Below are 18,605 nucleotides of genomic sequence, written 5' to 3' on the forward strand. Positions count from 1 at the left end.
CTGTGGCACTACTGGACAATCGAGGAGATGAAGAAAGCACTCAAGAAAGACAAAGCCATGACAGAGAAGCTAAATGTATCAATCATCATTGCAGAGGGTGTGAGAGAGATTCCCACAGCAGAGCCATTCTCAGGAAATATCCCAGATTGTGGTATAAATAAAGGAGGTTTTGGAATAGACTGTTTAATTAAACAGTAATAAGTCACCAGGCCCAGCTGGTATTCACCCAAGAATTCTGAAAGAACTCAACGATGAAATTTCAGAACTACTAACTGATGCTGAACTTCTCTCGTAAATCAGCTCCTGTGGCAGGTGACTGATGGATAGCTAATGGGATGCTGACATTTAAAAAAAGGCTCCAGAGGTGATCCTGGCAATTACAGGTCAGGAAGCCTAATTTCAGTAACGGGCAAAGTGGTTGAAACTATTGTAGAGAACAGAATTATCAGACACATAGGTGATCACAATTTGTTGGGAAAGATCAGCATGGCTTCTGTAACGGGAAGCCATGCCTCACCACTCAGAATTTTGGGGGGCGTCAACCAAATGTGAACAAGAGTGATGAAATGGATATAGTGGACTTGACTTTCAGAAAGCCTCTGACATGGTCTCTCACCAAAGGCTCTTAAACAAAGTAGGCAGTCATGGGATAACAGAGCAAATCCATGAGACTGGTTAAAAGATAGGAAACAAAGGGGGCAGAAATAAATGGTCAGTTTTCACAGTGGGAGAGAAGTAAATAGCAGAGTCTCCCAAGGATTTGTACTGGAACCAGGGCTGTTCACTATACTCCTACATGATCTGGAAAAAGGGGTAATCAGTGAGATGACAAAGTTTACAGACAATACTAAATTATTCAAGATAATTGAGTCCAAAGCAGACTGAAGAGTTACAGATGGATCTCACAAAACTCAGTGACTGGACAACAGAAGGGCAGATAAAATTCAGTGTTGCTAAATGCAAAGTAATGCACACTGGAAAACATAATCCTAACTGTACATACAAAATGATGGGATCTGAATTAGCTTTTACCATTCAAGAAAGATCTTGGCATCGTTGTAGTTAGCTTTCTGGATACATCTGCTCAATGTGCAACAGCAATCAAAAAAGCAACAGAATGTGAGGAATCATTAGGAAAGGGATATATAAGATAGAAAATATCATAATGCCACTATATAAAGGCGTGATACACCCACACCTTGAATACTGCATGCAGTTCTGGTCGCTTTATCCCCCCCCCCCCCCCCAAAAAAAAAGAGATATTAGAAGTGGAAAAAGTACAGAGATGGGAGGGAAGAAGGGGAGAGAGAGAAGATGAGGGGTATGGAACACCTTCCATTTGAGAAGAGATTAAAAAGATGGGGACTGTTCAGTTTAGAAAAGAGACAGCTAAGGGTTGGATATCTCAGAGGTCTATAAAAGCATGAATGGCACGGAGGAAAAATTATTTACCCCTTTACAAGGTACAAGAACCATTGGTCACCCAATGAAATGAATAAGGCAGCAGCATTAAAACAAACTTCTCCACACAATGCACAGTCAACCTGTGAAACTCATTGCCAGGGGATGTTATGAAGGCCAAAAGTATAACTGGGTTTAAAAAAAAAAGTTCATGGAATACTGGTCCATCAATGGTTATTGGCCACTATGGTCAGAGCAACTCCCTGCTCTGGGTGTCCCTAAACCTCTGACTGCCAGAAACTGGGACTGAACAATGGGATGGATTACTTGATAAATTCCCCTGTTTTGTTTGTTCTCTCTGAAGCATCTGGCACTGGTCACCGTCGAAAGACAGGATACTGGGCTAGATGAACCATTGGTCTGACCCTGTATGGCCATTCTTATGGAAGGCCTCTGTATGTATTGTGGTTTTATTAAGGAATCTACATTGATATTCATGATACACCAGAACGTGAAGGAAGTTAATTATGACTGGTTTATCCTAAGTTTTCAGCTCGCAATTTCTCTAATTTTAGTTAAGGGTTTTGGGTTTTTTTTTGGTCTTTTCAATATTATCAGTGGTACAAATGTTTTCAGTGTTTTATAAGTAACTAAGCAATATTGAACATTAAAAAGAAATATGCATAGTAGTATCAGCTAGCAAATATCAGCTTTCTGCTAGAAAACAACATTTCTGAAGATATTCCATAGAGTTCTTAAACCTTCTGGAGTAACAATGTTTTCCCCATGAATTCCCACAATAACAAAGATGGCTTTTGGTTCACAAGTGCATTTGCAATATGAAGTCCTTGTGAAGCATGAGGGAGGTGAATGCAGAGAGACATTTCGTTATACTTCAGATAAACAAAAAAAAAAAAAAAAAACAACCAGGGGCAACAAAGTCTGCCTAAACATTTCTAAATCCATAGCACTTGCAACAGGACTACAAACAACAAAAAACAGGTGTGAGATTTATTCATGTTTAAATGAATCAAATGAGCAAACGCTGATTCATTTATGTATTTTGTCAATCCTGGGAAAACATGTTTTGGGCTGTCAAGCATCTGCTTAATCTCTGTTCTTTCAAGGTCCCTTCTGCTGCCTCTGGAATTGTTCAGCATACTGCTAGTAGAAATTTCATACTTTTCTTCTTTTCCTAGCTTTTATGAATTATCTTAAGATTCTTGTAGATTTCAAGTTGTACAGGAAACTAACAGTGAATGAGCAAAACACGATTGGATTAAAAGGAGAGAAAACGGTTTAATTTAATCCATCCCATGCTTTCTGATGTTTGTATTTATCACAATGTCCTGTTTTGATGAGTAATGCGAGAAGAGACAGAATGGTTCATATGTTCAGACCTTGCTTACTTAACAGTCTGTTTTCAGTGGCAGATCCACAAAGCCTGTCTTTATGTGATCCTTGTTAATGCAATCGCTGGCCACCCTGTTAATTTGATTTCACTTCTCTTATAATATGTGTCTTTATTACCTCTAGCTCCACCCCTTTGACTGCATAAAGTAAGCAGGCAATCAGGACCCTTTCTACAACCTCCTGATACCCCACTACATGCCCTTTGTGATTCTTCTTTAAAACATTATGCTTGAAACAATCTGATTAGCTTTTTCCTCTCCAATAGGCTAACCTTTTGGATTCCGAAACTTGCTTAGATTCTCATGTTTTTATAAAACTCTATATCCCAGAGAAAATCTGATTGTGTGATATCCCTATAGGTACAGGTGCTGCAGCAGGACTGCCATGGCCTGCGCAAGGATGTCCAGCTTGCCCGAGAGAGGTTACAGAAGGAGGAGGAGAGAACTGTACAGCTGGGGCAGGAGTGTACACAGCTGAAAGCTGACCTGGGTATGATAGCAGGTCCTCAGCTAGGATTGAGTATTGCCTTTTTTATTTTCAGTTTTCACCAAACAAGTTAGCAGTGATTGGACCACTAACATAGTGAACATCAGTGTAAATGGGGTAGGATCTGAGGCCAAAACAGGAAAAGAACAAGTTAAGAATTACTTAGACAAGTTAGATATCTTCAGGTTGGTAGGGCTTGATGAAATACATCCCAGAACACTTAAGAAACTGGCTGAAGAGGTTGCTGAGCCATTTCTTTGAGAACTCCTGGAGGATGGAAGAGATCTCACAGACCTGGAAAAGGGCAAATATAGTATCTATCTATAAGATGGGGGAGAAGGACAACCCAGGGAATTATAGACCAGTCAGTTTAACTTCGGTACCCAAAAAGATGATGGAGGAAATAATCAAACAATTTGTAAGCATCTAAAAGAAAACAGGGTGATAAGTAACAGTCAACATGGATTTGTGAAGAACAAATCATGGCAAATCAACCTAATACCTTCTTTTGACAACAAGCTGGTGGATATGGGGAAGCAGTAGATGTGATATATCTCAATAGTAGTAAGGCTTTTGATATTGACGCACTTGACCTTCTCATAAACAAACCAGTGATATATAGCCTAGACAAATCTACTATAAGGTGGGTATATAAAACAAAACAGAAAGTCGTTGTCAATGGTTCACAAACAAGCTGGAAGGGCATATCGAGTGGGGTTGTGCAGGGATCTCTCCAGGGTCCAGTTCTATTCAATATTCTCATAAATTATTTGGATAACGGCACAGAGAGTACACTTATAAAGTTTATGGACCATACCAAGCTGGGAGAGGTTGCAAGCGCCTTGGAGCACAGGATTAGAATTCAAAATGATCTGGACAAACTGGAGAAACGGTCTTAAATAAATAGGATGAAATTCACTAGGACAAATGTGAAGTACTACATTTAAGAAGGAATAGTCAATTGTACAAACGCAAAATGGGAAATGACTGCCTCGGAAGGAGTACTGCAGAAAAGGGACCTGGGTGTTAACTGGATCACAAACTAAATGAGAGTCAAAAATATAATACTGTTGCCAAAAAAAAAGAAAAGAAAAAAGCGAACATCATTCTGGGATGTATTAAACAGGAATGATTTAAGCAAGACACGAGGAGTAATTCTTCCACTCTACTCAGCACTGATAAGGCCTCAGCTGGCGTGCTCTGTCCAATTCTGGGCACCACACGTTGGAAAAGATGTGGACAATTTGGAGAAAGTCCAGAGGAGAGCAACAAAAATGATTAAGTCTAGAAAACTTATGAGGAAAGATTTAAAAAACGGAGTTTGTTTAGTCTGAAAAAAAATAGACTAAAGGGGGATATGATAAGTCTTCAAGTATATAAAAGATTGTTACAAATAAGAGGGTGATAAATTCTTCTCCTTAACTACTAAGACCAGGACAAGAAGTACTGGGCTTAAATTGCAGCAAGGGAGACTTAGGTTAGACATTAGGAAAAACTTCCTAATTGTAAAGGTAGTTAAGCACTAGAACGAATTACCGAAGTTGTGGAATCTCTGTTATTGGAGGTTTCAGAGTAGCAGCCGTGTTAGTCTGTATTCGCAAAAAGAAAAGGAGTACTTGTGGCACCTTAGAGACAAACAAATTTATTTGAGCATCAAATGCATCCGATGAAGTAAGCTGTAGCTCACGAAAGCTTATGGTCAAATAAATTTGTTAGTCTCTAAGGTGCCACAAGTACTCCTTTTCTTTCTGTTATTAGAGGCTTTTAAGAACAGGTTAGACAAACACCTGTCAGGGATGGTCTAGATTATACTTAGTCCTGCCTCAGTGCTGGGTACTGGACTAGATGATCTATCAAGGTTCCTTCCAGTCCTACATTTCTATGATTCTGATTTGTTAGCCCTGCAACACCTTCCCTACCAGACAGCAGAGGTTTGAATGACTGAGGTCCATCATTTCAAAGCTAGTAGGGTCCTCCTGATAGGATACAGCTATATTGGCTAATGGGAGGACTTCTGGTTATGAGGTGATGGACTCTTGAAGAGACTTCTCTTGGCTTTTATCTGAAGCTGCTGAACCTTTTCCTAGCTGGAGGAAAGTAGCTGCAATAATAATAGGGAGAAGGGAATAGAATGATAGCAATTTTCTTAATGGATTTAATCAATGCGAGTCTCTTTCAGAGAAGATTTGAGCTAGTGAGTAATCATAGGGCTTAATTCTTGAACTGATATTTGGGTATTATGCTGGTTGCTAATGTCTCGATCTTTTGGAGCTATGGGCAGAGGTATAAGTTAGCACAGCATGAAAAATTCCCTTACCGTTTTTCCTTTAGATAATTTGGGAGATGCTGTGCGAAGCACTGTGATGCAGGGGAGGGATTTAATGAGGAACACAACAGCCTCACGGAACAAAGATGTCAGTGAATGAAAATTTAGTTGATCTGATCAGGAATTCCTGCTTCAGTGAAGTAAGTCCGGTGGAATCTCTACCCAATTCCAAACAAAAATTACATGCTTGCAGAATTAAAGGACCATTCCTTCTGGTATCTGCTTTTTTTCTTTAAAAATAAAACAAAAAATAAAATCCCTGCTTCCCACCCCCACAAAATTCTCAACATTGCCTAAGCGTTCTTCCTAGGGTTCCTTCCCTCAAGACCTGTCTGTTCCAGATTCTAGTTCCTTCTGCCAGAGAGCCACTCCCTCTTTCTTTATATTCAGAATGAAATTTAATGACCTATATCTGCCTCATTGAGACAACAATAATTAACCTGCAGCTTGATTAAGGGTTCCAACACTCACTAGGAGGATATGAAAACAGGAGAATCTTGCCACCCTGTTATAGTAGGATTGAATGGGTGGGAGAGACCTCTCTTCCTGTACAAACACAGAACAGTTTCCTTTTCCCCCAAGCAAAAATCCATCTATTACCCAAGTGCCAAATTTAGGCTGAAACTTAGTGAATTTCTAGTGTGCACTAAAGGATTAAAACCTGGTACTTGTCACTAGTGTTCCCTTTAAATTTTCCCACCCATGTGCAGAATGAATTTTGTTGTGTGCACCAATATGGAGGTGATGTGTGATACATCACCTCCATATTGGTGCACATAACAAAATTCATGTGGCGGGGTGGGGCCAAAGGGTTTGGAGTGTGGGAGGGGGCTCAGGGCTGGGGAAGAGGGTTGGGGTGGGAGGGTTCTGTCTGGGGGTGCGGGCTCTGGAGTAGGGCCAGACATGGGGACTTAGGGCTGGGGTGCAGAGTGTGTGAGAGGGCTCTGCGTTGGAGCTGGGGCTGAGGTTTGGGGTGCATTGGTGCTCCCTGGGGCTATGATGGAGAGGACTCCCCACAGCAGCACCTGGGCTGGAGGGGAGAGGTACCTCTCCCCCAAATGTGGCAGATCCAGGCTGGGCTGAGTCGGGGTCAGGGGAAGGGTGCCTGTCCCCTGGCCGCGGCAGGGCTGGGTTGGGGCCAGAGTGCCTGTCCTCCGGCCGCACCAGGTCCGGGACCAGGCTGGGTTGGGGCCAGGGGAGGGGTACCTGTCCCCCCAGCGGGGCCAGGCTGGGCCAGGAGAGAGGTGATGCGGTAGGTCCGGGGCCTGGGGAGTGGCATCTCTCCCCAAAGGAGCCCTGAGCGCCTGTGCGGTGCCTAATAGGTAGCTGTGTGGCCATTCAGCTTTAGAGGGAATTTAGCTTGTCACCATGTACTTTGATCCCTTCCCCACAGATTGAATTAGGAAGAAATGAAATGGCATTTTTCATTTAACATTTTTTTCTTATCTTCTCCAAAGGGAGTTTGCTTACCTCTGGGGGAAAGATTCATGCAGAAAGTAAAAGTGAAATTATCCTTCTGATTAAGGCTTTCTTCCTTTGTTATTTGAAATATCTTTTGGCTGACCTTTCCAGATTGTATTTTGGATGTAACCAAGAATCTTTGATTGGCTTCATTTTTATATTCTTTTCATTCATGTATCTCTCGTCCTCTTCACCTTTGTCAGTATCTCATTCAGGAACAGTGCAGAACTGGAAGAGGCATATTATACAGATAGTTCATTCAGACCAACACAAGTACATTCTTTTTCTACCCTGTGTGTGTTTAAACTAGGGACCTGAGTTTTTAGACACAAAAACATATATGGTATTGCACATAATTCGGGTGTACAATTGCCACATAATTCAGGTTATGAGTACAGTTACCCAGGATGCATGTGCAATCACAATAATTGCATGGGTAAGTGAGAGGTACAATTGTATGCTTTCCTCTTTAAAAAAAAAATGTAGTAGTCTTGCCTGTGATTAACAGGAAGGAAGGATGTGCTCTACAGTGATCCTGCTGAAAGGTTAGATCCATCAATAAAAGTGTTATCAGACAGAGCAGCATGTTTATGGAAATCTTGCACATTTGTTCCATATTCGGTTACCTAAGCAAGCCACTTTAATAAAAAAGGTGACATTTTGATTTACAACCATATAGTTTCATGGCTTTGTTTTGATTTTGCTCTGCCTTAGATTCCAGAAACTGCATCATTTCCCAGCTCGGTGAAGAAGCAAAAGTAAGTTGTAAACAAATGTTGGAGGGGGAAAGAGTTGATTTTTCTCCTTTTTCTAATGTAAGAAGCAAAGTACCACTGTACCTAGTCCTGACATGCAGACCCTCTGTTAATCCTCTCATGTACAGGGACTGTTATATGGGTGAGATTGGATAGTGCCTTTTTTATGTGAACAAATGCCACCCAGAGACTCAAGACTAAATAAAATTAAGGCCACTTTAATTCTGAATAAGAACGTCTACACAGGGGCTTAATGTGGTTCAACTAATCTATTTTAAATTCACACTTTTTAGTTAGTTCAGATAATTTTTTCTCAGTTCCCTGTGTAAGACAAGCCCTTAAAGGCTACTAAACAGTTAGCAAACAGGGATTAATATCACATGTTATGTGCCTAATCTAGGTTCGTCTTTGATTTTTGGAGCTATTTGCTAAATGGGGAAGGGCTCCTATCAGTGAAGAGTTCAGAGTTGAATGTGAAATTCCAAGTGTGGCTGCAACAGGGTTGTAGAAAGAGACTATTTACTTTCTAATCCATTATTATTTATTTTGTGTATTGCGGCAGTGTGTAGGAGCCTGAGTGACGTAACGAGACCTCCTTGTGCTTGGCACTATACAAATACAACAAATAGTCACTGCCCCCAGTGAGCTTACAGTCTTTATGTGGTCTGTGTATATGCATGCCAAAGCTGTGCTTGAAAGTAAAAAGCTTTTAGTGAAGTCAAGGCTTGGTATATACAAGCAGTGCTGCAGCAATGGTGATAGATGAGCCGATATAGGATTTGTGGCAGGAGGAGTGTTTAGGGTCAAGGATTATGCCAAGATCACTGACAGTAAAGGCAAATAGGTGTTTTGAGTTGATATGAGGTTGTGCTTGGATATCCAAATAAAGAAAAGACACATGCAAAAAAGGCTAACTGGAGTCTCATAATCTTGGCTATCATTGGCGAAGGAAGTTTATATTAATGGAGCCCAGGCTGGCATCTGCAGGTGCTCCGGTAGCACTGTCACAGGCTAACCAGCTCTGTTAAACAAAAGGTGAGAGACAAATGTGAAATGCCCTGAAATTCTTGGCTGGATGATGAAATACACAGGGCTGTTTTAACCTTTTCTCAGGGAGAAATTCTGTTTGATTCTTCCCTTTAGAATGCACAGCTGTCTTTCAGCAAAGTACATGAGGAAAATGTGCAGCTGCGATCTGAAATAACAGCTCTGCGAGAGACAGCAGAAAAAGTACAGGTAATAAAAGTAGCATTTCTTGCCGTATCACGGAGCTAAGATATGGGGGCAGGATTTACAATGACTAATTGAGTGTGATGCTCACATCTTGGTATGCCTCCCTGGTCTGGGGTAAAGGTACACAATGGAAGCTGCACAGTCTGCTTGCTGAGCTGATGACAATGATGAGGCTTCAGTTACAAATGTTAAATATGATGACTTAGTTTCTTGATACTGTAATTTGAAATCCCAAAATATTCGCTTTAGTTTATGATCTCCGATTTAGCTATGATTCTAACATAGGTTTCCATTCTTGTGGCTGCTTTTATGGGTATACTTAGACTTCTAAGAAGGGGCAATTTCTACATATTGAAAAGGTATATTAGGGCTGTTGGCCCTAATATAACTCATCTCCAACATAAGGGCTGAACATAACTGTGGATTCTCCATTACTTGAAGACTTTAAATCAAGACTGGATAGCTTTCTAAAAGAGATGTGATAGCTCAAACAGAACTTATTGGCTTGATGCAGGATTTACTGGATGTGTTGTTATGGCCTGTGTTAGGCTGGAGACAAGATGATTATAATGGTCCCTGCTGGCCTTAGAATCTATAAAAGACGCTTAATTGCTGCGTTAGTAAAAACAAGACGTGCTGCAAAACGTTTGGAGTTTTTGGCTATCTACTGCTCTCCTTCACTTCCATTCTGTACAACAGTTTTTCTGTTTAGCAGCAGCTCTTCAGTGAAGTGAATGGATTTTTCCAGTGTTAGTCTTGGCATTTCTGTAGCATTGCTGTAGTGTAAATTGTAAAGAGATGTCCCTTACAAAAAAGCGTTCTGTAATGATTTTATCACGGAGCTGAGAATAATACCTAGATCTCCTGATTTCTGGTCCTTATTTTTGTCACAAGGCCATCTTTCACTTCCTGGAGAAAGGCAAAGGGCAACTTGCATCTAGACAGGCCTGCAGTGGTTGGTTCTAGACAATTTATTTTTTAAACTATAGAATAGAATCTGGTCCTTTGTTCTTGCCCTGCGCTACTTCAAATATTAAGTGTCATTGAGTGAATCAGGATAGAGCTTCAATACCATTAGCTTTGCTGATACTGGTTTGTGCGAGTCTTACAGTGTTTTTACAGCAGCACACTTTGTGACCCTTCCACTGAAAACTGGTGTTATCTGAACACTTTTCTCAGTGGACCTGGTTATAGCAAAGGTCAGACAGACCTTCAAAACTGCAAGATGATGGGGGTAGAGGAAAGATAAAATAAATTGATAGGTTTGTAAGTCTTTTTATTTCTATAGAAAGTCTGAAATAAAATGAGTGTGTTTTCCCCTCTGTAGGCCATTAATGACCAGTTGAACCAACAGTGCTCAAAACTGAGTGCTACGCTTCGAAGCGTTTCCATGGAGAATGCTAAACTCATTTCAGATCATCAGACCATGCTTAAGGTATGCAGTTCACAGTTAGGCAAGTAAAATAGCCAATGTGAAGCATCTGTGGCTCAGAGACCAGGAAGACTAGATGAGGGGAAAGCTCAATAAACCAGTAGCCTACATGAATCCAGTAAAATATTTTATGGATTAAGACTCCGAATTCTAGTCAGCTTGACATAGTTGATTTTGAACACTTGGTATCAAACCCCAATAAAATGTAAAACCACGTTATCGTATAATTCTCCGTCCTCCTCCTGCTCAAATGACAAGTAATATCTTTGACAAAATGAAAATTAATGTGAAGATAAGCAGTACTTGTGGCACCTTAGAGACTAACAAATTTATTAGAGCATAAGCTTTCGTGAGCTACAGCTCACTTCATCGGATGCATGGGGGGGGGGGGGAGGAGGAAAACCTTTCATGGTGACAAGCAAGGTAGGCTATTTCCAGCAGTTAACAAGAATATCAGATTTCAGAGTAGCAGCCGTGTTAGTCTGTATTCGCAAAAGAAAAGGAGTACTTGTGGCACCTTAGAGACTAACAAATTTATTAGAGCATAAGCTTTATGCATCCGATGAAGTGAGCTGTAGCTCACGAAAGCTTATGCTCTAATAAATTTGTTAGTCTCTAAGGTGCCACAAGTACTCCTTTTCTTTTTAAGAATATCAGAGGAACAGTGGGGGGTGGGGTGGGGGGGGAGAAATAACATGGGGAAATAGTTTTATTTTGTGTAATGACTCTTCCATTCCCAGTCTCTATTCAAGCCTAAGTTAATTGTATCCAGTTTGCAAATTAATTCCAATTCAGCAGTCTCTCGTTGGAGTCTGTTTTTGAAGCTTTTTGGTTGAAGGATAGCCACTCTTAGGTCTGTAATCGAGTGACCAGAGAGATTGAAGTGTTCTCCAACTGGTTTTTGAATGTTATAATTCTTGACGTCTGATTTGTGTCCATTCATTCTTTTACGTAGAGACTGTCCACAAATCAGACGTCAAGAATTATAACATTCAAAAACCAGTTGGAGAACACTTCAATCTCTCTGGTCACTCGATTACAGACCTAAGAGTGGCTATCCTTCAACCAAAAAGCTTCAAAAACAGACTCCAACGAGAGACTGCTGAATTGGAATTAATTTGCAAACTGGATACAATTAACTTAGGCTTGAATAGAGACTGGGAATGGAAGAGTCATTACACAAAGTAAAACTATTTCCCCATGGTATTTCTCCCTCCCACCCCACCCCCCACTGTTCCTCTGATATTCTTGTTAACTGCTGGAAATAGCCTACCTTGCTTGTCACCATGAAAGGTTTTCCTCCTCCCCCCCCCCCCGCTGCTGGTGATGGCTTATTTTAAGTGATCACTCTCCTTACAGTGTGTATGATAAACCCATTGTTTCATGTTGTCTGTGTGTGTATATCAGTCTCTCCTGTTTTTTCCACCAGATGCATCCGATGAAGTGAGCTGTAGCTCACGAAAGCTTATGCTCTAATAAATTTGTTAGTCTCTAAGGTGCCACAAGTACTGCTTTTCTTTTTGCGAATACAGACTAACACAGCTGCTACTCTGAAATGTGAAGATAGAATCAGTGCACAGTTTGGTACCCAAGGGTGTGTTTAATTGACTAGATCCAGTCTTTCACCAGGTCACCTTTTCTAATATGTATCACCTTCTGAAATTTATTCTGTCTCCTCTGGAGAAAAGAAGAATATTTCTCTTATACTTTCCTTCCTCCACACAATTCCTGCCTTCTCTTCAGTGCAGAACTAGCCCCCCTGCTCATTCTGGCATCTGTAACTATTTTTCTGTCAGCCAGTTGGTGTCATCAGAGAATGGCACAAAGCATTCTTCCCTGGGGATAGAGAATTCAAAACTTAGACTGATAGCAATCTATCATTCTATCTTCTGGGACTTAACTATTTACTTAAAAGAGACATTATCAGATTAGTAAATTAAAAAAATCATCAAAGAAATTCCAGTTTATGGATGGATACCCTTTAAATAGCAAGTACAGATTTTAAATTAAAAAAAAAAAAAGAGTGTTTATGCTCTCTTGCATTACTTACAAGGGTATTTTGGCCAGGCCGAAAAACACCACCAAATATTTACATTATTTAATATTTTTATGCATGACCTGGAAGAAAACAGAAAATCATTGCTGATAAAGATTGCTGATGACGCACAGAGTGGGGGAGTGGTAAATAATACAGGCTAAACAGGGCACAAGCAGGCAATGCGTTTCCATACAGCCAAATGCAAGGTCTTCTAAGAACAAAATAAAGTCATAGTTACAGGATGGGGGACTGTATCCTGGAAAGCAATGACTCTGAAAGAGATGTGGGGGTCGTGGTGGCGGCTAATCAGCTGAACATCAGCTCCTGGTGTAATGCTATGGCCATGCACTCATGCAATCCTTGGATGTATAAATAGGGGATTATCAAGCAGGAATAGAGAGTTATACTACCTCCGTATTTGGCACTGGTGGAGTCTCTACAGGAATACTGTGTCCAGTTCTGGCGTCCACATTTCAAGAAAGATGTTGAAAAACTGGAGTGAGTTGTGTTATAATATCCAGTACTAAGAAAGCTCCAAACTGACCAGGAGAGAGAGAACTTTGGTTTAAATAGCAACTTTGTGCCGTCTACCAGTCTTTTTTTGCTGTAGACTTTTGTATAATCTGAATTTTCACACTGACATTTCCTTTCCGTCTTTAGGCAGAACAGGAGAGGATGACTCAGAAACTGCTGGAACAAGACTTGCTACTGGATGCTGCCCGTGCCAACATTATAGGAGAGCTGCAAAGCATGCAGAACGAAAAAGCCCAACTTCAAAAAGAGCTGTGAGTGAGGAATATTCTAAATCTTTATCATTTGATCTTTTCTCCATTGCATACTAGCCATCTTTGGTGTCTCCTGGTCCCTGTATCTCTCCAAGCCTCCTACAGGTTCTATTTATTTCCTGCTGGCTGACACTTAATCGGGACTTTTGAACACAATAAAACAGCCACCAATAAGCATGTGTAGTATATAATGTAAAATCCATTTTCTGTTTATGAAATCTAAGATTGTGATGTATAGAACTCCTACCCAGCTGTTTCCTGTATCACTTACACAGGGAGGCCTTGCACACGGAGCATTCTGGCTGCAGACAAAAAGCATGCCTAGCTGAGGAGATGACAACCACACAGAAGGTGCTCCTGGAGTCTACTATTGCTAGACTACGAGGTGAACTGGAGACAGCACTGAAAGAGAGAGGATCTCTACTGTTGGAGAAGGAGAGTCTTCAGCAAGAAGTACAACGGATATTTTCCTGTCTTTTATTTTTATTTTAAAGGTGTATCATAGTAGAAGACATTTGCATTTGCTTTGCTAAAATTCCCATCCTCCCCAGTGTTGGTCCCATGGTGAAGTAGTATAGTCTCATATTCTCTGCAAATGTGGAAAGATGGGTTGGAACATAATAGTTGGCCTCCTTCCATTCTGATTCTTTGGCGTCATTGCAGACAACATTGGTGCTATGTCTAGTGGATGAACATAAGAGAGTAGATTGCAATGTAGCAGTTATGATGTTGCTTTGCCCTGTCAGGGAAGGGAAATGAGGAAAGTGCCGTGCATGTGTAGTAAGGAAGAGAAAGAGGATGGGAGGGATCCACTGTATACAGTTGTTTCAAATTTCAGAGTTGGTCTGTGATCCTTCTGTCTGAGATGAAGTGCTGCATCTCTCTGTTGGAAGTATTAATGGATCTCTAGGTGGATCTGATAGAGACCCTTTTTGGCTGATTTGAAAAGTGACTTTATTTTAATTCCTTATCGCAGATGAAGAAAGCAGCAAGTGACATAACACAGGAGAGGAACAAACTGGAAGTGGAACTAACTGGGAACAAGGTACTACCAAGTATGCATGACTTCGCTTTGACTTCTGATTCTATCCATTCTTTTGGGTTGGTATCCAAAGTACAAACAGTGTTATCTTAACTGAACCTGTGACAGGGAGGTGAGAGTTTTCTCTAGTACTGATGTTAGTGATGCCAGATGGACTGGAAGGGAGACCTGAATCTCTGGGCTGGACTGCTGGATTGTATCTGCTTTAGGAAACTTTACAGCCATAATTTACCATTGGTGCAGCCCTTTTGACGATAGCAATGATTGTAGCTGTGGTGAGACAGAACTCAGTTGTTTTTACAGCTATATTATCTGTAGTTAGACTCAGATCTACACTACAGCTTCCACCATTGCAGGAGGTTGGTGGTCACATGAGACTCTTGCTGTTCCTTAGCAATTGAATGTATCACCTCAACAGCATTTTCAGCCCCCACTGAATTTTGAGGGCGTATGTACTTACTTTCTGTGTAGCTCTCTCAAACCTGCATTTTAAATGTTGGATCTGTGATGTATACTTGAGTGTGTTTGCAGAATAGTTACTGCTGAGCTTATCTGACAGGTTAACTTTTTGGGGAAGTCTGAATCACTAGTGCTGAAGGGAAGGTAAAAGCAAGTAGCTCTGGGTATGAGGGCCTGTGAATAATTCACACACTTGGGGTTGAAATTTGGTCCATTGATTTGTATTGTATCCAAGACACTTAAAAGACATGACTGGAATTGGATTTTTTCTTGTTTTGAAGCTAGAAATGGGTGCTATGAGATCCACACTGCAGAATCTGGAGAAGGAGAACAAGAGGCTAATGGATCGCTTGGCGACACTGGAACAACAGCAGGTAACCTGAGTTTTCAGTCAGCTTTTGTTGGCCTGTGTACACTCGCCTTCAGTTTGTTCTAAAATAGGTAGGTAACCCTAGTGTTCTGACTAGCGAGTGACTGTTCCAGAGTCAAACTGCAATCTGAACTAGTTATCCTGATCACATGATATTTCTGTGCCTAGTTTCCAAACTAATGGAATGTGAGAGAGGGGAGACAAAAGAATAAAATAACGGCTACATGTTAATTTTGTTTTCAGGTTTCCATTTGAATTTGTTAAAGGGTGAAAAGTATTCATGCTGTGTGGGAGGGATTTATGACTAGCTGAAGGGACCACTTATGTTATGGTTACACTTGGAGTTAGGGGTATGATTCCAAACTTGTGTTGATTTACCTTTGCTAGCTCTCCTCGAGCTAGAGTGCTAAAAATAGCCACGTAGCCGGGGTAGCACAGGCAGTGACTCCGACTAGCCCCCCCGAGTATGTACCCATGGGGTCCTGAAGTATAACTATATCAGGGATTTTCCCATGAGTATTCTGTTCCATTATGTAGTGTAGGTGGGACTTCAGGGTATATACACCAAAAGATAGAAGATAATGACTTGTATCTGGCTAACACTTCTGTTGGTACTTTGAGATGTCATTTCTGCTGTCCTTTTTCCTGTCCTCTCTCACCATTGCTCTTGCACTGAAACGTGTCCAGTGCTAGAAACAATGGAAGCGTTAGTGCAGACCAGCTGCAGAGTTTTTACCACTGTGTCCTCCAACTGTACTGAGCAGGTCCAGGTCTCATGGTAGTAAAAACTGTTTACTCTAGTTGTGTCAACGTGAGACTTTCAGAAAAACTTCATTGTAAATAGGTCCTCAAATCAGGAAGCTAGAGACAATTCAGCTGAAACAGCTTATGAATGTCTGTCATGTGGTGATCAAAATTAATTGTAAGATAGTTACATTCTTTAAAGTTAGAATATAAAAAGTTACAGTTTATTTACCATCTCCCCTCCGCACACAAAATTAGCTTCACAATAGTTAATCACCCATTATAGGGGTATGAATCAACAGAATGTTCTGAAGTTTAAAAATAGTTCATCTCCATAATTTTCCCATTCTGTGTTCCTTCTGGTACCTCCTCTCACTCTGAAACCTTTTTTTTTCTCTAATCCCCTTGTCTTCCCCACTCTCTCTCCTTTGCTTTTCTTCTCATTTCCCTCTTGCCAGAGGACAGGTTCTTCTGCCATTCACTTTCTTGCTGCCTGTGCTTGAGGTTAGGCTCTGTGATCCAGAGATTGGTGTAGATGGTTGAGAACCAGTGTATGCCTGCTTCTTCCTATAGGCTGAGGTGGCTTAGTACCAAGGTGGTACAACTACATTTTTCTGCTGCTCTGTTGTTTCACTTGGTGAGAACTCTTGTTCACTTTTAAATGAAAATCTGGACAAAACAGGAGGACAAAGGTAGTGCTAAAACTTGAAGGGGAAAAGGGCTAAACCTCAGGGAGAAACAAGATGGTGAAGCCCAAGTCCATTTTGGCTTGTTTTTCCTAGGAGAGGGTGACCTCTGCTCTTGTTTTCCCAGTATGCTCAACAGCAGGTCGAACAGGTTATAGCAGAGCTAACTGACAGTAAAAATAAATTGGCCTACGACAAAGGAAAGCTTCAGGTACCTGATTTTTGCCTTTATTTCAGTTTGTTCAGAAATCCTTCTACCCAGCTGATCCAGGATTATTTAACCACACCTTCACTATTACAGTTGGAAGGAGGTTCTTGTATTTCCTTCTGTAGATGTTATTTGTGCAACAGCTGCCAGATGTTTTTAAGTAGTTTGGGATTTAAAACTGTCTTTGATCCTACTCAGACCATTTATTGCCTTTAGGTAAAAGACTGGGTTGAGATGCCTCACTTATTACAGCTATAGGATTCTGGGTAAACATATCATAGGATGTATGAAAATCATTGAGTAACGAGGAAGGAAAGTGGGGCATTCTAAAGCAACATGCATGTTTAGAAACCCTCAAAGAGAGCTTGGGAGTTTGGAGTGTCTTGGATAAGCAAATTATTCCAAGGAGTAAAATAAGAGGGGACCAGACAGCATGGTTATAAATATAGATGAAGAAAATTGAAGTAAGTGCACAATAGAAGGGGATGGTGAAAGTGAGATACTTTCATTTCTGAGTTGCGGATGGGTGCCTTAGAATTTGGGAAAGGGGTGTATGGATTTTGGTGTGCTTTTGAAAAACAGCATAGAAGGGACCAGTGGAGAGAATGGTGGCTATTTACATGGTGAGACAGCTGCATGTTTGTGTAGCGTCACTTCATCTGGTGATTATTATTATTAGTGAATGCACAAGTGGTATAATAAAGATGGGAAAAGGTTTAAAAATATAACATGGGAGGTAAGAGATGAAAAACGAAAAATGTAAGAAGCATCAAAAGGGCTTAGGTAGGCATTACACATGCTTTAGTCATTGTAGCTTCAGGGGCATCCTTGTGGAGGCTTTAAAGTCCTGATAGACCAGCATGAGATGAACAGCTATTCATAGGTGTACAGTTTTCTCAGCCTCACTGCAGCTACACAGAGGGCTGTTCCTGAGTCCCCAGGGCTGGTCGTTTGCTGCACACCACATCTGAAATGGTTGAGTTTGCACCAGAAATAGCATGGCAACTCGAGGCCAGGAGTCTCTTGTGAAGTGCTGAGTGATGAGGGAGGAGTTTCTTACAGGGGGAGCAGCTTGTTACCATTCTGCTCACCACAATGTGATGAGATGGTCGGTAACAAAGTCCATATTGGTCTTTTATTGATGAGTTGGTGGCAAAGCACCTCCTATATATCTTTGAAAACTGGCAGTTGTAGTATCTTCTGGATTGTGTCAAGGAGGTTCTTTCCTGCAACAGAAGGCCTGATGTTAGGAGACGGGTAGCCACTTATGTTTTGTGCTCTCATAGATCCTGTTGTTAGTTTCATTGTTAGATTCAATTGTACATCAACTAGCTTTGTGTGGGGAGAGTTTTTGGCCACACAGGAGCACACTAGTCTCTAAGTAGCAAAGAGCTATTGCCAAGCTGTGTGGTGTTTGCGCATTAGCTCCCCAAGCTGAGCCTGCAAGTTTATTGAAGAAGCCATTTCTTTTCTTAATCTTCTGAGCTACCTTGGAGAGGTAAATGTGTGAGCTAGAATTACTCCTAAATATACTGATGATAGTCATAGGTGAGGGGACAAGACACTATATTGAGCTTTATAGTAAAATGATTCATCCTGTTTTAATTTTGCCTTTATGTGAAGATAAAGTGACTCTCTTGCTGCTCCTCATATTCTGAGACTTTGCTCAGTGTTAATTTCTTTTAGTTGTACAAACTCTCTCTCTCTCTGCTTCTCTGGCTGTCTCAAGCTCATTCCTTCTCTTCACTTACTAAATAGGTGCAGTG

General features: G+C 41.0%; 1 protein-coding gene across 10 annotated transcripts in view; it reads left to right on the top strand.

The window, feature by feature from the left end:
* CCDC150 (coiled-coil domain containing 150) overlaps window positions 1–18,605 on the top strand; it is a 47,480-nt gene that overhangs the window by 9,559 nt on the left and 19,316 nt on the right. For 7 of the 10 annotated variants that reach the window (XR_006278065.1, XM_038421488.2, XM_043505503.1 and 4 more), the window contains 9 exons: window positions 3,174–3,303; window positions 7,802–7,845; window positions 8,986–9,078; window positions 10,403–10,510; window positions 13,206–13,330; window positions 13,606–13,783; window positions 14,307–14,375; window positions 15,113–15,205; window positions 16,759–16,842. Coding sequence is in view for 9 of the 10 variants with exons in the window: in XM_038421488.2 (XP_038277416.1) it covers window positions 3,174–3,303; window positions 7,802–7,845; window positions 8,986–9,078; window positions 10,403–10,510; window positions 13,206–13,330; window positions 13,606–13,783; window positions 14,307–14,375; window positions 15,113–15,205; window positions 16,759–16,842 (924 nt within the window). In the remaining variant the exon portion in view is untranslated. Of the gene's footprint in view, window positions 1–3,173; window positions 3,304–7,801; window positions 7,846–8,985; window positions 9,079–10,402; window positions 10,511–13,205; window positions 13,331–13,605; window positions 13,784–14,306; window positions 14,386–15,112; window positions 15,206–16,758; window positions 16,843–18,605 lie in introns of those variants that run through there. The other 3 variants (XM_038421482.2, XM_043505508.1, XM_043505509.1) reach the window with 3 other exon arrangements.

The sequence above is a fragment of the Dermochelys coriacea genome, chromosome 11, assembly GCF_009764565.3.
Source record: "Dermochelys coriacea isolate rDerCor1 chromosome 11, rDerCor1.pri.v4, whole genome shotgun sequence".
NCBI lineage: Eukaryota > Metazoa > Chordata > Testudines > Dermochelyidae > Dermochelys > Dermochelys coriacea.